Source organism: Rhipicephalus microplus, chromosome X (assembly GCF_043290135.1).
Source record: "Rhipicephalus microplus isolate Deutch F79 chromosome X, USDA_Rmic, whole genome shotgun sequence".
NCBI classification, from domain to species: Eukaryota; Metazoa; Arthropoda; class Arachnida; order Ixodida; family Ixodidae; genus Rhipicephalus; species Rhipicephalus microplus.
Window position 1 is genome coordinate 206272109 of NC_134710.1, and position 20531 is coordinate 206292639.

The 20531-nt window shown below is 44.5% G+C and overlaps 1 protein-coding gene across 1 annotated transcript in view; it reads right to left on the reverse strand.

Annotated features, from left to right (window-relative positions):
* Positions 1 to 20531, reverse strand: part of CDase (neutral ceramidase) — a 147569-nt gene that overhangs the window by 19877 nt on the left and 107161 nt on the right. The window contains exons 9-14 of the mRNA XM_075878500.1: positions 15739 to 15843; positions 14046 to 14127; positions 9500 to 9612; positions 7763 to 7857; positions 5067 to 5106; positions 4106 to 4198 (exon numbers count right to left, since the gene is read on the reverse strand). Of these exons, the coding sequence (XP_075734615.1) occupies positions 4106 to 4198; positions 5067 to 5106; positions 7763 to 7857; positions 9500 to 9612; positions 14046 to 14127; positions 15739 to 15843 (528 nt within the window). The remainder of the gene's footprint in view (positions 1 to 4105; positions 4199 to 5066; positions 5107 to 7762; positions 7858 to 9499; positions 9613 to 14045; positions 14128 to 15738; positions 15844 to 20531) is intronic.

Here is a 20531-nt window from a genome sequence, read left to right on the forward strand (position 1 = left end):
GGGCGGCGCATACACCTTGGAGCAGCAGAAGTGATAAGTTGCTTTCAGCCACCACGTCGCCGTCTTGGAAGTCTTCACAAGTGACTTCGATGGGAACAGTTGCTCGAGGTGGCAGCGTCACACTGTCGTCAGCAACACGCAGCGCAAGTCTACGGCAGTTATCTGCGTCTCGATCTGTTGCGCCTTGAGTCGAGAAGGTCACGATGCGCTCACGGAGATTTATGATGGCACCGTATTCCCGAAGGAAGTCCATGCCGATAATCAGCTGACGCGAACAGTCGGGAAGAACGAGGCAGCTGAGCACAAACGTTGACGCACGAATTTTCACTCTTGCGGTACAGCGACCCAGCGGTGTTACAACGTGTCCTCCAGCTGTTCGAATTCGCGTTCCATTCCACGGCGTGATCACTTTCCTGAGATCTTTCGCTAGCCTCCCGCTGATGATCGAATAGTCTGCACCAGTGTCTACCAATGCACTGACCTGAAGACCGTCAACCAGCACAGGTATGTCGAGCGACACGCGGTCACTAAGTTCAGATGCGGATGTCGGCGTTTCTTCGGCACTGCGATTATTCTCTGACGAAATGCCTTCGGCGCTGCGTGCAAGCATCGATGGGAGGTCTTCCGCACTTTGAGTCCCAGCGACCTTGCCCCCGAAGGCCGCTGCCTTCAGTTTTCCCGACGAGGGCTCGGGGAGCGTTCCCGTGCCGTCACCCCAAAATGTGGCCCAGTGGCTGCGGGTCTCCTCGGAGATGGTGACCGCGATTGCCGTCGTGTAAAGGGTGCACGCTGTTGCGCGAGATATTCTTCGATATCCCTTGGCCTTTGACCAATTCGGGGACGAGGGGAATTGACGGAAAATCCGCGCAGTCCAAGTTGCCGGTATGGGCATTCGCGGTAAATGTGACCAGCCTCACCGCAATGATAGCAGAGGGGTCGTCTGTCTGGCGTACGCCAGAGATCAGACTTGCGCGTCGGTGTACGGCGACTATCGATGTCCAAATCAGCGTGCGCTGACTGAATCGCGACTGACGGCATCATTGTCTGGATCGGGACGTATGGCATTGTCTGGATCGGGACGTGCGGCACTGTCTGGATCGGGACGTGCGGCACTGGCTGGATCGGGACTCCTTGACCCGAAAGAGGAGTGGCAGATCGCAAGGCTTCCGCGTACGTACGACGGCGACTGTCAGTAGACACAGGAGCCGTTTCCAAATCAACCGACGTGGGCGGAAAACGATGGGCGTGCAGCACCTGCTGGACCTCGTCGCGGATGACACTGGTGATAGAACCAACATCGATTTGCCTTGTCCCGTACATCTTTTCCATTTCTTCCCGGACGACAGATCGAATGATCTCGCGAATCCATTCGGGGCTCTTGCTCCCAGGGGTGGCGAAAATCTCGGGAGTTGAGGCAGCATTCACTTGACGGTCAAACTGGGCAGACCGTTGGTGCAGTACTCGCTCCATTGTTGCCGCTTCAGTAAGGAACTCAGCAACACTTTTGGGGGGACTACGCACCAAACCAGCAAAAAGTTGTTCCTTCACACCACGCATGAGGTGGCGCAACTTTTTTTCTTCTGCCATAGCAGGATCCGCTCGCTTAAAAAGCCGTGTCATGTCCTCGACGTACATCGAGACGGTCTCGTTGGGCATCTGGATGCGTGATTGAAGTGCACGCTCCGCCCGTTCGCGGCGGTCGGGACTCCTGTAGGTCTCCAGGAGGCGACGCTGGAACTCGCGCCAAGATGTCAGAACATCATCCCTGTTCAAAAACCACGTCTTGGCACCGTCTTTTAGGCACGTGTACACGTTCCGGAGCTTCGCGGCATCATCCCAGTAATTGATCGCTGCGACACGTTCGAACTCACTCAGCCAGTCGTCAACATCTTCATGCTGCGCTCCGTGAAAGGGGCTAGGCATGAGCGGGTTCTGGACGGTGCAGTAGATCGGCGTGGAAGGTGTCGGAGCTTGCATGGGATCTTGTGGTGAAGTCATAGTCGCTGCGTCAGTGGTTGGTGTCTCGGGCGGTAGGCCTCGTTGGCGGCGGCTTACTCTATGAACAGGAGTGTCCACGGGTGCAGGGCTTGTGTTCCGGCTGCTGGACGGGGTCTTGGGCATCGGGTGGATTGCAAGACGTTGTACCCAGCAACTCCACCAGTCTTGTCACGTTACTCTCGACAAACTTGATAAAAAATGGGCTCGTTTAGTCGACTACTCAAGCAGCAGCTCAGAGAGATCGTCTTTGTCTTCTTTCACACTTCGATCTCACCCAAGCAAACCATGTGGCAATATGATTATGAGAGACGCCGTAGTGGAGGGCTCCGGAAATTTAGACCACCTGGGGTTCTTTAACGTGCACCCAAATCTGAGCACACGGGCCTACAACATTTCCACCTCCATCGGAAATGCAGCCGCCGCAGCCGGGATTCGAACCCGCGCCCTGCGGGTCAGCAGCCGAGTACCTTAGCCACTAGACCACCGCGGCGGGGCTGTACATAATCAATATATGATGAAAAGATGCGAAATGGTGGTAGTTGCAGTGTTCACTAGACAGACGGACAGACGGACAGACAGACGCACAGACGGACAGATCGACCCACAGTTGGATGGATGGATGGATGCCCGAACGTAGATACGAACACTTCGCCCCACTCATCATCATTCAGTCCATGAATATGCTGTGATTTATCTGAATTATTTTTCTTCCTTGCATTTTCATATAGATAGATACGTATACATATACGGTGAATGACGCCGACCCCCACGCCGGCGGTAAAATCCAGCTGAGAGTGTCCATATAATTGCTATCACAATAAGAACTCGCTAAGAAAACAGATCCGAAAAAAAAAACTCCGAAGCGCACGACGAGGATTCGAGCGTGCTACCCCTTGCTCCGCAGCGCGACGTAATAAACAACTTCACCACAAAAAAATTCGTCCGTCAGCCCTCTAACGGGTACTTATATACAACATTGCCGTCGGTGATACGCATATCTGCGAGGTTCGTCAGCGTATTATGGGCTTGTTTGCCATCACCAGTGAGATGGGGAAAGGGCCAAAGTGCGCGCTTTAAATTGCGTTGTCCAGCTCGTCTTTCGCCGGATCCGGTTTGCTCACCTCCTGTCCGGCACTTATAGACCTAGAGTGTGCGGTGGTTCGTGCTCATGCGCCTGTCCTTTCAGGGAGGTTCCCGAAATTGCTCATAACTGTTATGAGCCAGTCATAACTGGCTCATAGCTTGTGCTTTCGCCGCGAAGTTTGCGTTGAAGCCATAGCCCGTACGAAGGTGACTTAGTTTGCTGCAGCGGCCATGAGCTAAAAGAGTGAGCTGCTAGCCTTTGTTCGTAAGGCATTCCAGTTTGTTGCCATCGCATTCATTGATTCGCCCCTGCCACAAAACATTTATGTGTGTACAAAAATTGTGTTGTTCATTCTAGCGACAATGCCATAAACACTCTTGGTGTTTTCTTTAGTGGTCGGAGCATCCATGCCTGTCACGTAAACTGCAATATTTTCCATTAAAATTAAGAAAAGTAACTCATTGTAAAATAAAGTAAAGAGATGAGCGGGTTACAGATGCAGCCAAAAATATTGCTTGCGTTCTCGATTTTGAGTCGTACTTGTCAATAGCCAGTTATTATTATCATGACCGCGTGGTTTTCTAGACAGGGTACTTTTACTTGGCTGAAAGAGCTGGGCGTCTGGAGTGTAACAACATCAACTTCCGAACGGCTATAAAAAATTGGTCGAGGTTGAAAACACAGAGACTGAAAAAAACAAGAAAAACAGTACAACAGCTTAAACGATCAGAGCCATCTTAGCATATAGCTATTTTTTGAACATGCAAAAATGTTTCCCTTTCTATTTCAAAACAAATGTTTACAAAAGGTGCGCACTGCATAAGTCTGAATCAACACCATTTGACAAAACTTTCTGACGGCGTTATTCTGATGATGCTGTTGATGCAAGAAACTTGCAGGTTCAGTAGTTATGACCTACCATGTGTTCGCTATAACATTTTGCCTAATCTCAGTTTCTGTTACTCTCTGCGGATGTCCGCACGCTATAGCTATAGCATTCTGTCTTCATACGAGACAACGTACCTGGTACTCTTCGTAAGTAGCCACGTAATGCGTGTATGTATTGGACAGGCCAGCCAACACGACCATGGATTCTGGGTCTTTCATCCTCACCACCTGAGCAAAAATTTATGCGAAAATTCATTTCAAAAAAAGCAGACGGGATAACCATAATATGCTCATCGATGAATATCGTTGGATGCGCTGCGACAACTATGCAGCGGTGACACGATGATGTCTCGTCGTGCGATCGAACTGTGATTCAACAACAAGTTGCATCTCCACAGTTTCAGTAATTACCTGCACGGAATATATTGCCGACTTCAAAATGTAGACACAAATAAAACATTTACATTTTCCTCATATTCGTGATGTTTAGGCCGATCACATGTTTCGCACGCACCCTGCTGCATTATAACTATACATCATTCGTATCACACAGTACTCCTGGTATAACCTTGACCACAATTCATTAGCTAGCATGCACCTTAAAGTTAGGCCACGAGCTACACTTCGCCTCTCAAGAATGCCGCATCGGCAGCTGTAAACAAAACACTGAGTCAATGCTTTCGTTATATGTTCAATAGTAGCTGTTCTATAGTCGTCTTCTACAGTGGCGACTCTAGCAATAACTGAGCTCTTTCGCTGGTCGTGGACATTTCTCTCCCTTCGTAAACTACTAACGTGGCCGAGCGACCCGCGGTCAATGCATACGATGCGCCTGAGGCTACGATAAGCAATTGCAAGCTTTCGCGTTATATGACGCGCAAGCCAATTCCACAAAGGAAGGCGACGGATCGTGAAGTAAAGAAATGCAATGCAGTATGAAGGGAGGTGCTTCAGCAGCTCGCTTGATGTCTCAGAGGGAAAGTACGTTATTAAGACCACTTTACTCACCAAAATGTACTCTTCGTGTACACGCCATTTCACAACAAATCAAGAACATACCACATGAAAAAATAAAGGATTGCAAACAGTCAAGTACCTTTTCGACGGTAGCGCGAAGTCGTCTTCCAGACATGGTGCTGCAGTAAAGAATTGTAGAGACAAAGTATTATAAAAGACACCACGCCAATACCGTATATATATATATATATATATATATATATATATTGTGGGAGTAATAATTCAATGGGCCAGTTAGTCTTCGTGAAGGTATGGGAAATGGCACAACGGGAGCGTTGTCAACAAGGATAAATATATTTCCCAACAGTTCCGGGAAGGGTCCTCCCTTCATCAGGGGATGAGTATAACTCATCCTCTGATGAAGGGAGGAGGAACCAGAACTGTTGGGAAATAAATATATTTATCCTTGTTGACAACGCTCCCGTCGTGCCATATGTATCCCATACCTATATATATATACCTATATATATACCTATATATAAATACCTATATATATATATATATCTATATATATATATATATATATATATATATATATATATATATATATATATATATACGCACAGGAGGTTATTGAGGTGAGAACACTTTGCCACGGCTGAAATGACATTGCCATGACCAATTCACATCAACTCGTTCTATAAGTGTTTTAATATCGACTTCAGGGAAATTATTGTGTTAGAAAAATACGTACAATTTATGGCATACATAGCTCATATATTCGAGAACATAATTCAAGATATGGATCATTGAGTTTTAACACTTTCGGTGTCATTGACGTTACAATGCATTTTCGTGTCCCCCCCCCCCACCTTCGTACTTTCAATAACGTATCAATGTATTTCCTGTAGTTCACTTAAGATTAGTGTCATGTGGTGCCAGCTAACTAGCTCCAAGACATGTGCTCTAGGAAACTCCCACCTACCCTGCTGTATATTAGTAGTAGTCGTGTGTACATCCTGTATTTTTTTGTGACTAAACGCTGAATAATTAATAAATGTGAAGCATTTCTTGGCGAACTTCGGCAACCTTGAGCGTATCTATCTATCTATCTATTTATCTATCTATCTATCTATCCATCTATCTATCCATCTATCCATCCATCCATCTATCCGTATATCCATCTATCCGTATATCCATCTATCCGTATATCCATCTATCCGTATATCCATCTATCCGTATATCCATCTATCCGTATATCCATCTATCCGTATATCCATCTATCCGTATATCCGTCCGTCCGTCCGTCCGTCCGTCCGTCCGTCTGTCTGTCTGTCTGTCTGTCTGTCTGTCTGTCTGTCTGTCTATCTACGACCTATAACTCTCCTTGCCATTTCGATAATGGTATCGATACGAAAACTGGTATGGCACAAAATGACTGTATGACAAACATAAGTGTCTAGTCATAACATGACAATCCTGACATGTATGTCATGAATGTCGTGATCTGAATTTCATGGTATTGCCGCTCTTGTGGTGTTTTCGTTGCCATGCCATATTGCAAAACTGGAATGGTATGACATGACTGCATGGCGAACATAAGCGACAGGCCCTAACGTGAAAATCATGATATGCATGTCATGTAAGCATGCCTACATATGCCACGCTCATGGTGCGTTCGCGGTCGCTTTGCTAGCTTCACATTTACTAAATGTGGTATTGCGGGACGGGAATGAATGACGAAGGTACATGACTGTTGCAAACATGATAATCAAGAGATGCGTGTCATGTAAGAACATGACTACATGCCACGCTCATGGTGCACTCGTGGCCGTTTCGCTAGCTTCACATATACGAAATTTGGTGTTACGTAACGTCGATGGATCACGAAGGTATAAGACTGGCGCAAACTTGATAATTATGACATGCGTTTCATGTAACAACATGACTAAATGCCACGCTGATGATGCGCTCGCGGCCATTTCGCTAGCTTCACATACACCAAATTTGGTATTACGTTACATGAACACACGAAGAAGGTAAATGACACGTCCAATAATGATAATCATGACATGTAAGTCATGGACGGCATTATTTATGTTCGATTCATAACGTTGTGCTGATTTTAAAGTTACATATCAACTTTCCTCATTCGTGCTTCGCATATCAACGATTCTGTAGCTCGCCTCAAATAAATACTGAGTCAAGTATGTATCTTTTGCTGAAACATGCGTAGTTGTTTTGTTTTGCTTTTGAGAAAAAAAAGCGCGCCAAACATGGGAAGTATAGCACGTGCGCCGCTACTCGAGCACTTCCAAGCGTTCTTTAGTTGACACACGGCTGGGTTTATTCGTCACCTTATTGTATAAGGCATCAAGATTGGAGATAGATGCGTAAGCAGTGTCTTTTGATGTGCGTTTATTAAATGGCGTGAGACACTGTACAATTAAGGAATGCAGCTGTGTATCAACTAAGGAATGTTTGGAAGCGCTCACATCATACTTCACGTGTTTCGCATGCTTGTTTTTTTTTTTTTGGAAAGAACAACGAGGCAGGTTTGAGTTATTTGAGGGTTATTTGAGGCGAAACATAACATGGAGTCACAATTTTACCTATTCGAGTAGGAGTAAATAAGTTTGTTAATTAAAGTAATTTATTAATTAGCGCATAGACATAAAAAATACGAGTGCAAGCTCACGTGACTACCACTGATATACAATGAATAGGGTTTCGTTGTACGCGTGCTTTTTTTTTAATTCTTGGTCAGAGTTGGCGGGGAACATAGTTTTCCGCTTGCGGAGCTTAGTTAAGAAGACCAGCGTTTTGGACACTTACGTAAACTCTCCAGGCGCACCAAGAATATACAGCTGTCCGACTTTCAGAATTTGAGTAGGAACGATGGTGGTCACCCAAGGATATGGAAAGTTCATCTGAAGGTGGACGGAAAAAATAAGCAGTTGCAACGACACACACTTTTAAAAAAATCAATAGCGTAACGTCATTATCAAAGATTACAGGTACCAAGTTGTCACATTAGAAGAACGTTCTTAATGTCAAATTACTATAGTGACTAATGTACCGCCTCCCCCCACCCCGTCACCTTAACGTAAATTATAAAAGATATTGAATTACCATCTTTATGCTGCGTCATGACAGGCTACGCCCTCAGTGAAGATAAATTCGTGTGGTGGACATTGTTAGAAGTAAGGCTTGAGCATAGTGAAAAACATGGCAGCGTCGCTGCAATTGACGGAGCTTCCTATTTGAGCAGTACCGTAATGACTACAGGGGGCGTGTCATCATAGTTTTTGTATATAAGCCACTAGCAGCACATCTCCTAATAGACGCAGTAACATAAAGGAGGCTGAAAACAAATTGCTGGAGTGGAAATTACTGCCCAGGAGTGAAGCCATACTCACCGTATAATGACGGCTGTGGCTGCTATTTATTGATAGCGGCATGATGAGCTGTTGGCGTTCGGCGATTAAATTGGAGCGCTTTCCTAGGACGCCCAACGAGTTCAGCCTGGCAACTTTTTTGGCTCAGTTAGTGCTCGAAGGGTGTCTTTATGATACTAGTTTTATTTAGTAAGCCTTGAATTCAAGGCAAATTTTATTGGAGGTCAATTCGATAGTCTTCTTTATGTATTGTTTTATCGAAAATAACTACCTTTTAATTTATAATTAACGTAGCCTTTAGACTAACAGATCAAAGCCACATAATTTCTAAGTAAGCACCACCAAAAAATAGCATGCTTCTAGGTCTTTGGCGCGCAAAATCTGGCTTCACTACTGCTGGCAAAGTATTACGAGAGCTTCAACTCAAGCAATTTTTTAAATCTCCTCCAGTAATATACGTACACGCGACCTCCTAGTATGAACCGTGTTTAGCAAGGTAAAGAAGCTTTCACATGTTTTCTAGTCTAAATAGTGATTGCCAGTACGACATACTTATTTTAAACTTTCGTAAAAATATTCGAAGTAACTACCTACACTAAAGTGGACCGAATTTTATGGAGACAGAATACGTAAGGACAGATGGACAAGACAGAATAGATGCCATGCCGAGGCTGTGCTTCGGTGATGAGATGTACCCGCTGCGGTGGTCTGTTGGTTATAGTGCTGTGGTGGCTGTGTTTCTTATGGAGGCGAAAATTCTTGAGGCCCAAGTACTTAGATTTAGGTTCACGCGAATTAAAAAAACCCATGTGGTAGAAATTTCCGGAACCCTCCACTACAGGGCTTTTCATAATCATATTCTGGTTCACCAGCTTCAACAATTACTATTACTATAGATGGCCAGTTGTATTTTATTTTGATTGAATGTGTTGCCTGTCTGGAACTTTACGTTCTTAAAGCAAAACTTAGCCCCGCAAGAGACACATCCCAATGCCATTGGTGAACAAAAAGCACTCTTTCTAGAAGTGCACTGGTATTAAGACAACCTGATGCCTTCACGAACGGCATTATTCGTACTAAACCTACAGCTTCGGCACTAAAGGACATTTGTACAATGCCAGCATGCACTTGCAACGCGCTGGAGGATTGCTGAAAGAAGTCCGCGCACACTTACCTCTCCTACAGGCAGCAGGATGGGTTTCGGGTGATGACATTTGATGGCCTCCTTCGATGGTGTCGCGATGAAGTCACGAACAAAATTCCAAAATGGGGTCGACTGCGTCGTTGCTGCATTGTGGACGAGAATCACTCGTAACTCCATGGCATTCAATGTGAAAAGCGAATCCCCGTTTATCGTTTGTTCCGTCTGCCAATATTTATCTTTTCGTCATCACTATTCAGACAGGACAGTCTACTTATGATGCGTGATTGTAAAACTGCTTGCCAAGTGCTCAGGAAAACCTAACGCTAGCCTTTTGGCTCAAGGCAACGCCATTATAAACATTGTGGAGCGATCGCCCTCTCGCTAAGCCGACCAGCACCTGCCCGTCTGGCGTTCCGAATATTTTTGTGAGCACCTGTATTTGCAATGTGCGTTTTCTTGTGTCTGTCAGAGCGAGCTGAATAATACATAACTGTGCGTTATTTTTATTTTTAGGTCATGCTACTTTCTATGTTATCTCGTGTGTGCTGTCCACTATTTAAGCTTTGTGATGCACTAGAAACAACCCTAAGCCTTGCTTGCGTAAGGAGGCTCCTTCTTTTCCTTTAAGAAAAATGTAATAAAATTCGAACATTAAAACAACACGCCTTGTAGCCAAGCCCCGTAAAATCACCGCTAGTTTTGGTTTCAACTAACATGCACGCTTGTATCGGTTGCCGGGCATTCTAAGATCCGGTTGAACGGAAGGAGGATGATGTGAATTTTCGTTGTTTATTGGCTTTCACAAGTTTTTACAAATAAAAAAATCGATAACCCTGTAAAGAACTCTTTTGTTTATATATCATTTCTTATTCCTTATTTTTTGAATTTTAAATGAGGCGAAGCACGGAAAGTGCTTGACTAGCGTTGATTCACTTCTCGCCCCTCGCTCAGCGATATTAGAAGCTGGTTCGCGCTCAGTTATCTCGCTCGGTTGGCTTGTAAACTACGAAAAAGAAAAATAGGAAAAGTTGTTGCGGGCAGAGAACGGAAGCCGCAGTGATCTCAACCAGGCATTCGTCGAAGAAGGCTCAATCGGGCAACACGTGTTTTGCGCGGCTCTGCGGTGTGCTAACCCGAGCATTTCTACTTCTGCAAAGGTTCTTCAGCGTTTCCTAAAGGCAACGGGTGAGCACAAGAATTTGGACCCATTATTTGAGAAGGTATTGATTTTGCATAAGCACATATGTGTAAATCCAGTTCTCTGCAAGCCTGGCTGGATTGACAGAAGTGCAGTGTCGCTTGATTAATTGGTGAAGACGGCAGACAAGCTCCTGTTGGGAAAATGAGTTTATTGAACGCTTTGAATTCAAGTTGACTCAGCTACATAGTTTAAGTTTCTTTTACTGTTGACGTGTATAGTTCAATTGATGTCAAGTAATGATAGGTTGCTTTCTGCTCATGAGGTTCTTGTTGCCGCTGTTTGAAACTTTGTGAATCTTTACTTCTAATAGTGTAACTTAAGTACAAGTGATGGTTGATTGATTTGTGTGGTTTGACGTCCCAAAACAACCATATGATTATGAGAGACACCGTAGCGGAGGGCTCCGGAAATTTTGACCACCTACAAGTAATGTATAAATGCTTCTAAAAATTATTACAGAGAACGTAGATGGAGCCAACGTTTTGACAAGTGAACTTTTCTTCGTCAAGGCAACTCGGATGCCTTGATAAAGACAAGTCAACTTGCCGAAACACTGTTTTCAGCGACGTTCTTTCTCGAAAAACTTCTGATCGCTTCAAGCCACTCCATACCTCTGAACTTCAGTCTCGTTTAGTATTCAACTTCTGTAAGAGAACTATGCGCGCCATCATAACGAACGTGATTAAGTCAAATACGACGTGTCCTACTCGCGATTGTTGATAATTTTCGCATCGGTTTGCATATTGCACATGATTACAAATAAGCAGCGCACGACGTTTTACACAAAGAGAGACGATAGGGACACCGCTGCACTCTCAACGTCGTGCGCTGCTTATTTGTAATCATGAACAATCACCAACTCGCCCAACTTTCGGTGTTATTGCATATTGCACTTTACAGCATTAACACATTAGTCATGCAGCATGACAAGAGTTAGCACTGATTCAAATGCCGAGTAATAACCTGAAAACTTAAAGCCCGATATACTCACGAGGGCTTTAAGTTTCTGTGCATATAATAATAATAATAATAATAATAATAATAATAATAATAATAATAATAATAATAATAATAATAATAATAATAATAATAATAATAATACGTTTATTTCATCATCATTGTGTACATGATGACAGGGGCCCGCAGTAAAAGCTGCAAAATCTGAGGATCGTTCCAATGAAAACTCCAAAAAAAGCAAACAGATAACAGGAATTATGAAAGAAAAAATGATAACAACTCTTTATTTGTCAATGTTTCAAGAGGTGCGTTTTTAGCTGCGAAGCTACTGAGCAGTCGCGGAAGCTGGTTTTCCAGGGTTTGCGTGCCATAAGCTGTTCTGTATGTTTGAACATGCCATATATCTGTATTTCTTGTTCTGCATATATGTTTTCGCGGCTCTAGCAGAGCAATCTTACGAAGTAGAAATTGACTATACTTGATTTCACGCTTGAAGGAATGACAAAGACGATACTCATATAATTTAGTTACTCACACAATTTTGTGCTCGGTAAAAAGTTCGGTTGTTGTGTGCCAGCGAGGAAGGTTTTCCATTACGCGTAAGAAGCTCTTTTGTAGGACGTGTAATTTGTTTAGGTCACGTGTTACTTCTTTAGGCTTCAAGAAATGTTTTAAAAAAATTGGTACCCCGTGCTAGTGTTTAGAACGGTGCCGCGCCTGCCATGGTGCTTTGGCAGCTATGGCATTGTGCGCGGCTAAGCACGACGGTGAGGGTACGATTCCAGGCCGACGCATTTCAAAACAGGCAAAATGCAAAAGAAACACCACTGCTTAGATATAGGCGCATGTTAATCTCGAAGGTCATGTGGTTAGGTATGAACCGGACCGCCTCACATAAACTTGCCTCATTACCATATAGTGGTTACGGCATGTAGCTTCCCCAAAACAAAAAAAGAAAAACTTGAGAAAGCAAAACCTAACAAACAAAAGGCAAGCCTAAGCGCTGCTACCGTTGCCAACCTGGCTGCGCATGCCAGACGAGCGTGATCACACTCCGTGCTAAGCTAATGCGTTTCCGTCAGATCAACTAATTAATCGACCCACATAATGTTCTCCTCTGTGGATGCAGGCGCATAAATTGCGGAACATTTTCTCTTCGCACACCAAGTGCAGCGCGTAGGCCAATCAGGTTCACCGAGCACGAGGTTTCTAACAAGATAGCTGGGCAACCTTATCGTCGGTGAAGCGTCATTTATAGTTAAGACGAAACGTGGTATTCGCTGGTTTGCTTCGCCAAGTCTATCTCCAACAACGTACGGGCCAAAAAAGTAGACCAGAATTTTCTGACCCAAGCTAAGATTGCACAACAAATAGCCTAGCCAGACTAGCTTCCCAGGTGAATAGTCTCGGTGACCGAGGCAGTGTGGCCCAGTCACAGAGTGGACAAGTGATTTAGATTTCGCACGGTAGACTTGAAAGCGTAGGAAAGGATTAACTCGTTGTAGCTAGTGCTCTGTTTAGCCCTGGTGGAGGTGTGTGCTTTGCATCACCTACACAGATGAAAACGAAATTCTTAGTTTACATGCCTCACGGTCACAATACTTGATTTCATTTTTACATATGGCTCCTCTTTAGCATTGGTCGTTTACCCGTAAGCCGGCGCACAATGTCTGCGAACCATCTTGTGGCACGACACGGCCAGACCGGTAATATGTGAGTAGGCTGCACTATATAGATGTTTCTGCGTCGAATTCCTGTATCGGAGTTCATTAGGCCTATATGTTTTCCTAGATCTTAAGGCGCATAACTGTGGCAAACCTAAAAACAGATTTCTCAACAGTGTAAAAGAATCCCCCTCACATAAATGCCACATTGTGCTTCCGTTCCAAGCAGAAATCACATTACGAAGTGCCACTAGTTGCACACGCAATTATGTTGTTTGAATAGCACCCGAGCCCCGCCGCGGTGGTCTAGTGGCTAAGGTACTCGGCTGCTGACCCGCAGGTCGCGGGTTCAAATCCCGGCTGCGGCAGCTGCATTTCCGATGGAGGCGGAAATGCTGTAGGCCCGTGTGCTCAGATTTGGGTGCGCGTTAAAGAACCCCGGGTGGTCGAAATCTCCGGAGCCCTCCACTACGGCGTCTCTCATAATCATATGGTGATTTGGGACGTTAAACCCCACATATGAAACCAGAATAGCACCCGAAATGTAGGGCGTTGCTGTTTGATTAAAGAGGAAAAGGTGTGGGAGTGCTTGAGAGCAGCAACAGCTGGTCAAGACGGTTGCATTGTGTTCATGTCGGTGTTACCTGAACCATGCGAAGCTTATCTGAAATCACGCTTTCTTTTCTCTTCCGACAAAAGCGAACCAAACGTGAACTTTACGCTTCAATGACAACCGTAGAAAGCCCCAACTCACACTGTGTGAAGTCGAACTGGCCCGGTCCATCAGTCGTTCCTGCTGCGAAGCTGTAACCCAACGCTGCCGTACACGTTGTGATCTAAAAGAGCAAAATGAGCGGCTGATTGCGCGTACCGAGATCTTAGGTGCAAGATTTCATGTTTCGGCAACAACATTGAAGTACTGGTTAATTATCCCTCGGTGCACCACACTTATGGAGGCGCTATATTGCAGCGCCACCACCCATAATCCAGATGACACTATAAGCTGCGACCTCACGCTCGGAGTGTGTGACGCGCACCTTTTTTAAAACTACAGTACCCTGATAAATCTTGCTTGATAAATGGTGAAATCATACGAAGTAACAAAGGCTGTATCTAAATATAGCAAAAGACTGTTCTATATCGTTACTGTGCATGCGGTATTGCTGAATGACGCGGGTACGGTATCGAGCACAGAACCAGAAACAGTGCAAGAGTTCTATTATTACCAGAAACGGACAAGGTGCTAGTCCGTTTCGTTTTCTTGCGTCATTTGTCTCTCTTCATCTATGCTGCGCATCGTTTCACTTCGCTTTCTTTTTTCACATTCAAACGAAGCTATCTGCGAGGATAATTAAGACATTTTATTTTTGAAGCAACGTGCAGAAAACGAAATTCGGTATAAAGCAATAAAAAGGATTGTTTCAGAAGTTCGGTTATTCTGAAAGGCTTATTGGTTGACATGTCTCGAAGTCTCACTATGTTCACTGTTCAAAGGATACGTAGGCCTGGGGACGAATTCACAAAACTTTTCTTTCGTCAGTGCCTTTTCCCATTAGTCGGCCGGATTCGCTTATATATGATGTGTGCCACATCATCAGTGGCTTTTGGGTAATTTTTAGCGTAAAAACAATTTTTGTGATTGTGGGCCCTTGACCTTATTCAATTTTAAGGAGGGCATTTCGTTCCGTTGAGACGTGATACAGAAACCGTTCTTTGTAAGCAACTTGCATTGCCTACTATTTATGGGTTTTCGTAGCAGTGCCTCCGTTTTACAATGTGTAAATATGCGAGGGAACAGTACAAAATGACTATAAGCGATTACTGCACGCGATTGGGTCTGAAAACGACATCGTATCTGCCACAGTGAAGTTCCTGTGAAAGTAAGTATATGCACGTTTTCATGCGAGCAAGACACATCCAATAAAAAACCGATCGTTTTTCGTTTTTTGAATTGGGAAAAGGTGCCGATAGGTAATATAAAAATATTGTGCGATACTCTGTATTTACTATAATCTGCGAATATTTAACGTTAGCAGCACTTGCGTAATACGTGCAACAATATATACACCCCCTCTCCCCCCTTCATGATGAGTTCGACACACGCTTTGTTAATAGAAATTGCAGCAGCTATACTTAAATTGTTAAAGCGTCACTGCTCATTCCACCGGTGCTGACTTCTTGTTGAATGGGCTGAGCTGTACAGAAGTTTGTGTTTGCTATAAATGAAGCAGCTCTTTAAGGGCTCTCAGAGTATGACTTCCAGTGAGCATGCGTAACACGACATGACGCGAGCTTCAACGCATTGTTTACCGGTACGCGTGTAAATATATTCAGTGTACATAATCACGAGAACCGCTTTTTTAATACAATGCATTTACACTCGTTCTTCTTTCGTGTACGCCTTTGAAGACAAAAAAAAAGATGAATAAGAAAGGAAGTGCGGTTACCGGATCTGCTTCGTTGTCGCTGACTTCATACTTCCCCATGTTCACCCTTTGGTAGGCGAATCCAACACTGCCGGAGAGCTTGCGTGAGGCCGAGTGGAACAGGTCCTACAAATAGGGAAACGTCGCTCTGTCAGGCAGCCATCAAATCCGGACGCCCTTTGTCCGACACCAGCGCGTATAGCTGACAGTACAACGCGGGTGCGCTGACCGGTGCTGCGCACGCCCCCACAACGAAGCGCCAGGAAGTCGGCACCCCACGACGGGGCCACATCGTCAATGTACGCGACAGCCTCAGTGAAAAAAGAATGGTGTGTGTGTGTGTGTGTGTGTGTGTGTGTGTGTGTGTGTGTGTGTGTGTGTGTGTGTGTGTGTGTGTGTGTGTGTGTGCGTGTTTGTGTGCGTGTGTGCGTGTGCGTGTGCGTGTGTGTGTGTGTGTGTGCGTGTGCGTTTGTGTGCGTGTGTGTGTGTGTGCGTGTTTGTGTGTGTGTGCGTATGTGCGTGTGTGTGCGTGTGCGTGTGTGTGCGCGCGTGTGTGTGTGTGCGTGTGCGTGTGTGTGTGTGTATGCGTGTGTGTGTGTTTGTGTGTGTGTGAGAGAGAGAGGGGGGAAAAAGAGCGAGAAGGCACCAGATTAGAAAAATTAGGGTGCATTGTGTGTGTCATGTTTAACGCCTTGTATGCTGTCGTTCATGCTGTCCTTTATTTATTTATTTATTTATTTATTTATTTGTCATACTGTTAACCCTCACTTGAGGGTTGTTACAGGGAGGGTGAAGAATTTAGTTGCACAAAATTCAATATTTGAAAACTCGTAAGATGAACTTTGTAACATATAGCATAATTATATGATAAACACAGTGACATGCTTTTTCACTCAATATATTTACAACATGATCTCTATGACCAATGAAACATTTCTAAGGAAACACATACATGAACACTGCAAACTCTACATTCTCAACAAAATGCCTATCAAGAGCAACGTCAAAATCACTCAAAGTTCTTATTTGCACCATATTGTTCGGTAATTCATTCCACATGTTAATAGCATCGGAAAAGAAAGAGAAATCGGAAGATATCTGTTCGAGCATGTATTCGTTGTATGAATACAGTGCATGTTGTTCTTGGAAACCTTTTGTAAGAATGCTTCAAATAATCATCCCTGTTTATTTTGACCCCGGCATGCAGGATCTGAAAAAAAAGTTTCAACCTTTGTTTCCGCCTTCTTAATTCTAGCGATTCTAATTTACATTATTTTAACATTTCAGTAACAAAATCCTTTCTTCGATATTTGGAGGAGATAAAGTTAGCTGACATTCTCTGAATGCGTTCTAATGTATTTTTTGAGACCTTTTGGTGCGGGCTCCACACAGAGCTAGCGTATTCTAATCTCGGACGCACATACGTTTTGTAGGCAAGCAGCTTGACATCTTTTGTGGCTCGGCCTAACTTCCTTCGTAGGAAGCACAATTTTTGACATGCTGATTGAGATATGTTATCGACATGAGGACGCCAGCTCAACTTATCTGTTATAGTTAGACCCAAGTATTTAAAATTACAGACTTTCACCAGCATATTATCACCAATGTTATATGCAAACGAAAGAACTCCCTTCTTTTTTGTAATGTGTGTGTAAGTCGATTTTTAATGTTAATTTCCATACCCCATTCAGAACACCATAAGTTTAGGGTTTGTAAGCACTCATTGATATTCACTTGATCTTCGCTGCATGATACCAGACAATTAGGCAGTCATCTGCAATTACCCCAATTTTTACTGGTGGTTGGACAACTGATAATATATCATCTATGTATAAAAAAAAAAGAGTAGGGGCCCTAATACAGAATCTTGAGGCACTCCCGAATACACCTCCCGATTTCCCGACATAGCATCTCTCACTCTAACTGCTTGTTGTCGATTGCTTAGATAAGCTCTGATCCAACTGAGAACATTCTCACTAATACCGACATTGCGAAGCTTGAATAGCAGCTTACGATGTGAAACTCTGTCGAACGCCTTTGAAAAATCGATACATATAACATCGATTTGCATACAGGCATCTACAGCTATACACAAGTCATGTATAGTTTCAACCAGTTGTGTGACTGTTGAAAGGCCACCGCGAAATCCATGCTGAAAGGGGCATAATAATTCATTTTGTTCTAAAAATTGCCAAATATTTTTTGCCACTATATGTTCAAATATTTTACAACATACCGACATGAGTGAGACAGGCCTATAATTGTTCAATGTCGTTCTATCACCACCCTTCAAAATTGGGACAATTGCTCTACGCCAATCTTGAGGTAACGAGTGGCATTTTAAAGATTTCTCGAAAATTATCACTAGGTAGTACGACAGCCACTCTGCAAATTGTCGCAAAAATTTATTCGATATACCGTCAGGTCCACATGACGTTTTGATATTTAAAAGAAGTAGTTGATTGAATATACCTTCTCGGTTAATATTTATATCATCTTCCTGAAGTGTCACTGTAGTACCTGATTCAATTTTCTCGTCGTCACCCTGATCCTTACAGAAAATACCGATTGAAAAAATTGATTGAGTCTTTTGGCTATATCTGACTTTTCTGTGATTACTTCTTTTCCATCTACAATAAGATCAATTCCCTCATTCGCTTCCTTAAAAATAGCCAAAACTTACGTGGTGAGTTCGTTAGCCTAGTTAGTGAGTGTGTTACTGAAAAAATGTTTCTTGGATTGCGCTATCTCTGCTTTCAAGTTTTTTTTAGCACATGATATTTCGGTCGAGGCCCTATGAGTTCTGCGCAGTCTTTTTAGTTTACGCTTCATGTGATTTATTTTCCTACTTAACCATGGATTTCTTCGTTTTGTCTTTTTAACGCGAGTGGGTATGAAGTTGTCTGAACAGTAACCTACTATTTCCTTAAAATGTTTCCAGATCTGTTCAACGCATTCAAGCTTTGATGCCTCCTGAAATTCGCCCAGCGACATTTCTAAAAAGTCCAGGATTGCCGTATCATCAGCACTATTGTAATCTTTGACATGTGCATACACATGACGCTTTGCTCGAAGCATAAACCAGTCCGGCACAGGTTTTGCTTGAATGCTGATTGCGAGCTCACGAATGTTAGGTATGTTCGCATAACATCGGGCACTGATAAACATATATTTAAGGCGGCCTATTTATCACCCGTGTAAGTGAATCTAATGTACATTCGACACGTACCCCGTGTGGTCAAAATCAATGTAAAGCCCTCCACATCAAGAAGCCTTAATATTGTTACGGAAGAGAAGAGACGCCGTATCGACGAGGCTGTGGATGAAATATATTTCAAACTAGCAGCACCGGTTGACCGGACACTGAGCCGAGACCACTCTTCGTCCTCTTCGTCCGGCACACACCCGCATAGTCCCACAAAATGTCAACATGCATGTAGCATAATCCCCGGCGGCAGAAGCGCCGTCTCGGCGCATCAAAATGTCAACATCAGCGGGAAAGTGGTGAGGCTTCAAGCGTGCCACATGTACGATATCAGTGGTCTGTGGGGCAGTTGAAGGCGATGAGGCATTTCGTATGTCACAGGAGCAACCTCACGAAGGACTCGATATGGACTTGTGTAGCGGGAGAGTTCATTCGACAAGCTTACTTGACAGGTCGAGGACCACAGCAGCACCAATGAACCGGGTAAGAAGTGCACATATGAAACATATTTCGCAGCATGTCTGTAAGTGTCTAATTCAAACGCTCTGTGAGTCCATTTGTCTGCGGGTGGTACGATGTAGTAAGCTTGAGCCTCGTTTCACATGACTAAAGCATATCGGCTATGACCTTTGATAGAAAAGTGCGGCCACGGCCTGTAAGCAGCTGGCGTGGAGCTCCACGTTGCAAGATCACGTCCTTGAGGAGGAAGTCAGCGACATCTGCGGCGCAGCTTGTTGGAAGTGCTCGTGTGATGGCGTGGCGCGTGGCATAGTCTATGGCCACAGCTATCCACCTGTTGCCAGAAGAAGACAAGGGAAAAGGTTCCAGAAGGTCTAATCCAACGACGCAGAAGAAAGGTTCTGACGAAATGTCAAGTGGTTGAAGGTGCCCAGCGGGAAGCGTCATTGGTGTTTTGCGGCGCTGACATCTATCACAAGCCGCAACGTATCTTCTGACTCAGCGTGAAAGCCCTGGCCAAAAGAAGCGTCGGCGAATCCAGTCGTAAGTGCGTCACACACCAAGGTGACCGGCAGTTGGGAGGTCATGGAGTTCGTGGAGAACTGCCGAGTGGAGGGGTTTTAGAATGACGAGCAGCTGGGCTGGTCCATCTGGGTAGAAGTTCTGGTGGTATAGGACACCATCAAGGAGGACGAATGAGCGCTGGGACCTGTCGGAAAATGGTGATTCAAAATGTTCGATTAGAGCACGCAAAGATTCATCACGGCGTTGCTCGTCACTGATGCGGGTCAGTTGCGAAACGGAAAAGGCGCAAGTATTGGTGTCGGTGTCAGGGATGGTGCTCAATTCATCGACCGGGTAGCGGGAGAGGTAGTCTGCGTCCGTATGTAGGCGTCCCGACTTGTACGAAACTGTTCTGATGGAGGCGGAAATGTTGTATGCCCGTGTGCTCAGATTTGGGTGCACGTTAAAGAACCCCAGGTGGACTAAATTTCCGGGGCCCTCCACTACGGCGTCTCTCATAATTATAAGGTGGTTTTTGGACGATAAACCCCACATATCAATCAATCATTGTACGTGACTGTACAGGTATATTCTTGCGGTCACAGAGCCCAGCGCACAAACCGGCCAGTAGGATCGTTCAGTGACG